This window comes from Nanorana parkeri, unplaced genomic scaffold (assembly GCF_000935625.1).
Source record: "Nanorana parkeri isolate BGI_ZX_2015 unplaced genomic scaffold, ASM93562v1 scaffold3, whole genome shotgun sequence".
Lineage (NCBI taxonomy): Eukaryota > Metazoa > Chordata > Amphibia > Anura > Dicroglossidae > Nanorana > Nanorana parkeri.
Genome location: NW_017306271.1, coordinates 5,550,382 through 5,559,341, shown reverse-complemented (window position 1 = coordinate 5,559,341; position 8,960 = coordinate 5,550,382). Strand labels below are relative to the sequence as shown.

General features: G+C 46.7%; 1 protein-coding gene across 1 annotated transcript in view; it reads left to right on the top strand.

Annotated features, from left to right (window-relative positions):
• The window catches only part of OTOA (otoancorin), an 87,752-nt gene that overhangs the window by 49,222 nt on the left and 29,570 nt on the right, over positions 1-8,960 (top strand). The window contains 2 exon segments of the mRNA XM_018565664.1: positions 6,657-6,872; positions 6,959-7,126. Coding sequence (XP_018421166.1) covers positions 6,657-6,872; positions 6,959-7,126 — 384 coding nt within the window.

Sequence of the window (8,960 nt, the reverse complement as noted above, 5' to 3'; positions counted from 1 at the left end):
CTCAGGGGGTCTCTGCGGGATCTGTGGGGGGCTTTGCAGGATCCGTAGGGGGCTCTGCAGCCTGAAAAGCCCACCACAGATCCTGCACAGCCCCCCTGAGATCTGGCAGGCTGCAGGGTCTCGGGGGATCTGTGGGGGCTTTGCCGGTCTCAGGGGTCTCTGCAGGATCTGTGGGGGGCTTTGCAAGATCCGTAGGGGGCTCTGCAGCCTGCAAAGCCCACAACAGATCTTGCACAGCCCCCCTGAGATCCTGTAGACTGCAGGGTCTCAGGGGGTCTTTGCATGATCTGTAGGGGTCTTTGCAGTATCCGTAGGGGGCTCTGCAGCCTGCAAAGCCCACAACAGATCTTGCACAGCCCCCCTGAGATCCTGTAGACTGCAGGGTCTCAGGGGGTCTTTGCATGATCTGTAGGGGTCTTTGCAGTATCCGTAGGGGGCTCTGCAGCCTGCAAAGCCCACCACAGATCCTGCACAGCCCCCATGAGATCCGGCAGACTGGAAGGTCTCAGGGGGTATCGGTGGGGGCTTTGCCGGGGGTCTCTGCAGGATAGGTGGGGGGCTTTGCAAGATCCATAGGGGGCTCTGCAGCCTGCAAAGCCCACCACAGATCTTGCCCAGCCCCCGTGAGATCCAGAAGACAGAAGGGTCTCAGGGGATCTCTGCAGGATCTGTGGGGGGCTTTGCAGGTTCTGTGGGGGGCTTTTTCAGGATCCATAGGGGGCTCTGCAGCCTGCAAAGCCCACCACAGATCCTGCACAGCCCCCCTGAGAACCTGCAGGGTCTCAGGGGGTCTCTGCATGATCTGTGGGGGGCTTTGCAGGATCCGTAGGGGGCTCTGCAGCCCACAAGGCCCACCAGAGATCCTGCACAGCCCCCTGAGATCCGGCAGACTGCAGGGTCTCAGGGGGTCTCTGCAGGATCTGTGCGGGGGCTTTGCCGGGTCTCAGAGGGAGCCTGTGCACTGTATCCAGCGGCTGGCAGGTTACGCAAGAATTATTAAACAGGAAGGGGTAGGGTAAATTTAGTGGGGGGAGGGGGGGGCGCCCGAGTTTTGCCTTGCCTAGGGCAGCCTCAAACCAGAATACACCACTGGAATAACCCTCTAAGTTGCTGAGAGAATGACATGAATAACTATATTGCTTCTACAGATTAATTCCTCCACACTTCCTGCAGTTATAGGATCCAGTGAGTGCTTGTTTTAAAGCTCATATACTGCTTGAATGTCCATAGCCTGGCCACAGGTTTACTTAAAGTGACAATAAAGCCTAAAATGCTACCCCCTACCCCCCCTGCCCCCCGTCCCATCCCCATGCTTGTGTAAGGGCATACCTTAAATGATGCCTCTTGGTCCGATCATCTTCTTTCCAGTCATTTTCAGGAGTGCCTTCCAGCGCTGGTGCCAGTCTCTTGCTAGCAGTAAATATATGCAAAAAAAACGGGAGGCTTTAATGATCCTTTAAGTCTCATTCCAATGTTTTAGTTAACAGGATTTAGTACTCAATGTGAATATACTTTCGCCTTTGTATAAGTGACACTAAACGCAGGAAATAAATCTTAAAATGGATTCAAGTACCTTAACAATTAACAAAAATGTAGATTTCTGTATCACTCAGCTGCAGATCCTCAAATCATCTCTGAATTGGTGCTGACACTGTCCTTCCTTCTGGGTGGGGCTACTTTTGTTCCCCATGGTCCCTGTGTGTGTTGTAAAGTAGCCACCGCTCCAAGCTCGCTCCTGTGATGGACTACAATTGCACATTTAGTTTACTAATTTGTATAGAGATTGTAGTCCATCATGGGCGTGAGCTTGGAGCAGTAGCTACTTTACAACACACACAGGGACCATGGGGAACAAAAGTAGTCACCCTCCAGAAGGAAGGACTGTGTCAGCACCAATTCAGAGATGATTTGAGAATCTACCCATGAGTGATACACAAATAAGGTAAGGCACTTGAAGGCAGTTTAAGATTTAACTCCTGAGTTTAGTGTCACTTTAAGTAAATTGTACCTCCTTTATTAAATATTTCCTTTACTGAAAACAGGCAAGGATATATCTTTCTGAAGACTAATCTATTGAAAGTGTTACTGACGTGTCAATAAATTGTATCCATGTTCCTAACACTTTAGTGAAAATTACAAAGACCCATTTACACTTTAGTGCTTAAAATACATGTGCTTTCATTATGCATTTTATAGAACATCTCTGTGTAATGAGTTTTTACCCCCAGTTGAAACAAGTGCTTCCCTGTGGGGAGATAACTTGCTTAATTTTCTGTGCAGCTGGATACACTACAACACATGTAAAACACAAATAATAAAAGCATTTTAAATGTAATACCATCAATCTCACTACAAAACATTCATATACTTAAAGGAGAACTATGACATGAGTGATTTCCACTCACCTCATAGTTCTAAGCCGACCTGTGACAATGAGACTGTCACAGGTCGGCTCAGTAGATCGGGAGGTGAGAGAACACATACCGGGTTCCCTCACCTCTCGATCCTGTCACGGCTCTCTGCCGTGACAGGGGGAGGGGCTGGATTCCCCTCTCCCCGCTCCGATCTGCCAGCGCTGACTGGTGGAACGGACGGGGGAGGGGGCGGGTACAGCTGGCTCTGCCTCTAGATAGGCAGAGCCAGCTGTCACTCACGCAGCTGGGCGGATCCCGTCATCTAAGTCGGGATCCGCTCCAGGTGCGGCGTCTCAGTATACCGCGAGCTGTAGCTCGCGGTATACTGAGCTTAGGTTAACGGGAGGACGCTAGTTTGTGTCCTCCCGTTACCCCAAGGAGAACTATGGGGAAAAACTCTGACCCCATAGTTCTCCTTTTAAGTGAGATTTTTCAAAAAACCATCATCACAGAAGCACATCATTGGGAATTTAGCCCCTGGAAATAATGGTACTGGTTGTAATATATTCTTTGGGCACAGTGTGGTAGAGCACTCCCAAAGCACAGAGAAATAATGGATCCTAAAGGAGGAGAAAAGGGTAATTTTTCCTTAATTGTAAAGGTTTTGATGTATGTTTGAAGTGATAAATTCAAGTGTGCTATAAGAAATAACCTCATTTTAAATGACATTCCCACCATTTCCAGCACACTAACATTCAGCTAATTAAGGGGGACTGAACCTTGGAAGCCCCAAAAAAGGCAGGCAGAGGACAGCAGACCAGTCACCAGTATTACCTATGGGCTTCCTGCAGCTGATCTTTTCCCCTTTTTTTTCAAAAGGCGTTTATTTAACAATTTTCGATATAAAAGAAAAAGGGTAAACAAAGCCCCAACATAAGCAACACAACACACACATACGCATATCCACCATTGGATCTTGTGTCCTTTACTTACTTGCCTTGTTGTGTCTCTGTGTGGAGGGGGACATCTTGGTATGTCAGAACCTCCAGCAAGAGTACAGTAACAACAACAACATAGTAGTAATATAATTAAATCTAATTCCAAATCTCCAGAGACTAACAGTCAGAAGCAGCAGTGCCTTAGATCTCACACTGCAGATATACAGCTATGAGACTGTATGCACATGAGTTCTTAGGAACCCCCATATACCAGGTGCCAATGCTATTTTTCACCAGCAATGCTACTTTTCAGGAAGAATTCCAGACAAAAGGTACATATTTCAGGGTACAGCTTAGGCACAATTAACATTTCTGAATATTCTCAATAGTCCCAATAGTTTCACTTGACAAAGGATTTGTTATTCTGTTTAGTCAGACTTATGATTCACACACTTCTGCCAAAGCTATGAAGATCACTCTTTATTTTCTAGTTCAAACTTGTTGCAGCCAAATTGGGATAACGCCTACTTTATATTTGTTACATGATCTCATTCACATAGCATAACAATTTTTTTTTTAATTGCTGTTTCAATGTTTAAATGCTTTTTACTTGCTTAAAAATATTACCGAGCTTCCCCCTTTGTAATATTAAGGAAGGGGCTGTGGAGTTAATGTTTACCATAATTAATCCTGTCTGTACTGTGCTGGCAGAGCTCATTATCATTGTAAATCAGATTTCAACACTGCCTGGCCTAACAAAGGGTTAAAGATCTTGAGGTTTGGATCCTGTATTCAATGTTAATGAGGGGAAAGCTGGCTCTGTCCCCTCTATGCCTGTCATGGACCCAGGGGGGCCGTTCCTCACCAGGCTCGACCGGCGCGGGCATCGGGCACGGGCTCCTCCTCGTCCTGGCAGGGCATCTGGCACTGGTGTGGCCAGTGCGCATGCGCGAGTCGCGCACCGGGTGCGCGGTACGCAAGCCGCGTGCGCATGCCCGGAAGCGCGCGCGTAGTGCGCCTGCGCATCCCACATTCCAGGTACTACTCAGGCTGGGGGAGGACTCCAGCATTCACCAACTTCCCTCGGCCTTGCGATTGGCTCCTGACTGGGGAAGCTTCCTGGTTGCCCTGGCAACCAGGGGGCAGTCCTGGGTTCCTTTTGTATATAAAGCTGGTCAGAGCCTTGACTCATTGCTGAGTTATTCTACCTCATGGTGAACACCCAGCTCCCTCCTGTGAACCTGTTTATTGTACTGACTTCCCGGCTACCGACCCTTTCGCCTGACCCTTCGCCTATGACTCTTGCTGCCTGCCACGACCCGGAACTGGACTTAACTACTCTATTTGGATTACCCTTTTGTACTGCGATTTTGGACATATTTCGTCCGTGCCAAGGGGTTCCACTCCCGGCCCACTTTCTTGGCCTGACAATGCCCCTCTGAAATTGCTCAGAAGAGCTTACAGCCCTGTGTATAATTATGCTTCAAAGAAAAAATATACTTAAGACACATTTTTAAAATGTTATTTTTAAATATGCTGTGTCGATGAGAACACATAACAAAGTTCTCAAATTTGACTGCAAACGTGGAAATACACTTTAAGACAGGGGTCCCAAAGTATCGGCCCTCAGGCCAATTGCGGCCCACGAATCGATACTATATGGCCGGCAGCCAGCTGAAAAGTCAGGCATGCAGTCACGGACCGCGTACCTGACTACCTTCATCTCTGTTGGATGCAGACCGCAGCGCTGCTACTGGCTGTGCTGGCACCTCTTCACTGAGCGCTGGCCAAAAGGATGGATTAGTAAGACATGCACCAGCCAAAGGTGCAGATCTTGCTAATCAACCACTGGATCACCAGGGATTGTGCCTCCTCCCTGCAAAAACGTAAGCAGGTGAGGGGGCTCTTTGTTTTATTTTATGTGTGTTGGGGGTCGAATGGAGGGAGAGGTTTTTTTTTGTGGGGGGAAACGGGGGGAGAGTGTACTATGTGAGTGTATTATTTTATGCGTGGGGTGTGGGGGGTGGGCAAAGGGGGGAGAGTGTATTATTTTTATGTGGTGGGGCAGGGGGGGGGGTGTACTATTTTATGTGTTGGGGAGGGAATGTATTATTGTGTTTTAGTGTGTGTGTGTGGGGGGGTGGGGGGTATTTCTGTGTGTGTGTATTAAGCCCCATTCACACCTATAAGTTTAGGTGCGATTAGGGATTCCTGCATCAGGAACGTGCATTTTCCTGCAGCAGGAATCCCTAACCTGCCATTTACCCATTTACAAGCAGCAACTGTAACCCATTCAAGCTAATGATCGGGTGACAGACGCTGCATGTAAACTCCGGCACACCACATGTAATGGTATGTGATATGATTTACATGAGGTTTGGAACCAATCACTATCCTTGGACGCATCAATCATGCAATCAAGGAGAGTGTTTTCTAACTACATGCAATCATACAATTACTGTACGTGTGGTGTGCCGGCGTTTACATGCAGTGGCTGTCACCTGATCATTAACTTGAATGGGTGACAGCTGCCACTTGTAAATACCAGATTAAGAAATCCTGCTGCAGGAAAATGCAAGTTCCTGACGTAGGCATCCCTAATCACACCTAAACTTACAGGTGTGAATGGGACCCTATTGTGTGTATACTAGTGTGTGAATTTCTGGTTGGGGGGGGCGTATTTTTGTTTGTGCGTATTTCTATGTGTGTGGGGATGTGTGTATTTCTGTGTGTGTGCATATTTCTGTGTGTGAATCTGTTGATCCTCTATGATTAAAATTAAAACCTGTGGGGGAAAAAACGCACACATATACTGACACTGTACACATATACACATGTATACATACTGATATGACACACACCGAAACATTTACACACATACCGACATCACTCACAGAAATCCTGACGATACACACACAAACCATCACAAAACCATCATAAACACATGCAGACATTAACAATGCTATAGTTCAAGTTTATTTTGAAGTATGAAATTTGGCAAGCAGCCCCCATGGGAGAAAAAAATGTGTCCAGTTGCCCCTAAGTGAATTGAGCTTGAGAACCCTGCTTTAAGATCAGCTCTGACAGTCTCATGTTTCCTGCACTGGGGAAGAGGGAGGAGATCCTTTGGTAAGAACAGGAGTTCAGTTGGTGCAAGTGTAATGCATGGAAATATTTTAAGGCTTAGAAAATAGAATCCATTGGTCACACATATATATAAAATATTGACAGGCAGGCAATTTAACATCTAATACTGCTTGAAAATAGATTTTGTTTCTGACTATTACAATGGAATGTTCAGTGTGTGCTGCGGCGGGTAATAAATGTAATGTTTAAAATATAAATTACTCTCTGCCCTTTGCAGCTGAAAGCTCAGCTCATGTATATTGGCACCTTAAATCAGACCCTGAATGACAGTCTGGGCTCTATTTCGGATGCTGTGGTAGGTCTAACCATATCCCAGCTGCAATCACTGTCACCAGAAGCGGTGCAGGGGGCTATCCTAACACTGCAACAAGTCTCCGGGTGGACCAAGAGTCAGATCATGATCTTAACCAAAAAGTTTCTCCAATCTGAAAAGGTAACCTTGAAATAAGGCCTTCTATAAATAAGACCTTCTACAGCATTAGATTAACAACTTGCCTTTTATTTCCTATGTTTCTACAGAACTTAACATATTTCAATGTTAGCCAGCTTGGAGAACTGGTGACAGGCGTCAGTTCAGAATTGTTTTATGAGATGAATTCACGGGAGCTTTTACTGGCTCTGAAAAATGGACTTTCCCAACATGCACCAGGAATTTCACCAGCACAGCAAGAAAGTATTCTTAGTAAGGTAACCTAACCATTTTAGATCAGGCAGGTTAAAGGCAAACAGATAGCTAAGGTGAACACTTTGGGACTATTTATAAACAATTTGCAGAGCCATTCACCCCGCAAATCTTTGTAAACGTTAATTTTGTGTAAACAGAGGCAAAAACGAATGAAAGGTTCTTCGTATATATTTTTGCACAGGTGCAGCACTTTTTTTCCGTATCCTGCAAAATATAAGCTCAGCATGCCAGGCATGCTGGTTGATATCCCCAAAGCAAGGGGGCAACAAGCATGCAGCCCCTTTTCATGCTGACATCAGCTCCCATAGCTTGCAAAGATGTTATTTCTCATGTTTAGTTCCAAGTATGTAGACGTGATAACGCCAGTGGTCCTTAGACCACTAGAACAAGGGAAGAAGAGGCTGTGGGGACCGGTCTAGCAGCCTGGGCTGAGATGGTAATAGTCAGAATCAGGTAAGTAAAACAGTTTAACATTGTCCCTTAGACATAAATGAGCACCTAGCCCCACTACAAGGGTATGGCTTTTTTTATTCCTGGAAATGGGCTTTAAGGCAGTTATATAATATAGTAATATTCATTGCAGTTATGACCAATAGCAAGCCGTGTTAGTAAAATAAAAGTCTTTATTTCTCTCAAAACGCTCCAACAGAAACAGCTTTGCTTCAGCAAACACAACAAATGAACAAAAACTCCTCTTCAATATAACGGAAGATCCAGCTCCCTGCCTGTATACATATGTGCCGTGTCAGGGTTAGCATCCCAGCCTGCTCTCAGAGGGTCAAACTTAGACACCGATGCCCAGCAGCTTCTCAGTAGCAGACAGTCCACAGCTCCACACAGCCATGTCGTTCTCCAAACACACCTCACAGACCACTGCAGGCTGGTTTCCTGTGCACTTTGAGCACTCCCAGCAGGTGGGTTAACCCTTACCAAGCCCCAGTGCCTCTAGCCAGAGTTGGAGGCTCTTTCCCACCCAATATCTCTCCGAGCCTCCGGATTCCGGGTCCCATTTCAGGACTACCAATTTTGGGAAAACTGTATAGCAGTTTCCCTATCTATATTAGGGCTGCGGAAATTAACGCTTAATTTCTTGATTAATTGTTAATCTTTTTGATTGATTAAAACATTTTTGATCGCTAATTGTAATCGCCGCCGTCAGCTCTAGCAGGACATCGGGAGAAGCAGCAGCCAGCAGCAATTACCCGGCCGCTTGCGTTCCATGGTGGAGAGCACGTTCGTCACTTCCGGGTTCGGAGGCCGGGTGCGTTCCGCCTTGGAACGCGGAAGTTCGCCGTTGCGTGCCGCGGCTCCTCCTCCTCTCCATAGCCCTATTTAAACGCCCAGACGAGACAGCATGGCGTTCCACTATTGAGCCAGAACGCCTGCTGTCTCCTGGGACCCTCCATAGTCACCAGCCTGTGCCTTCCAGCCACTCACCTACAGACCGGACTGCCTAAGGACCCCCAGCTCCTTCCATCTACTCCACCACCACAACCGCAAGTATTCTGTGCAAATGCACACTTGTCATAGAGACTGATTGCCATTGTGGACTTCCATGTAATGCCTTACTACTTGCTGGGGAACTCACTTATAGCCTGTATTGCATTGGTGCTCTCTCTCTGACCTGTACTCAGTAATTCCTAATTCAACTCTGGTGCTTAAGGGAAGGGCTTATGAAGGAATAACCCTCTCTGAACCATATATATGTTATTTTGAGGATGTGATGCTTGAAACCCTAACTCTCCGTTAAGTTTGAGAGTGAAATCAGGGTTTCCGCCTGAGAACCCTCCGGAGTTGCGATCCACAACCCCCCAAATCACTAACAGGCGTGACACT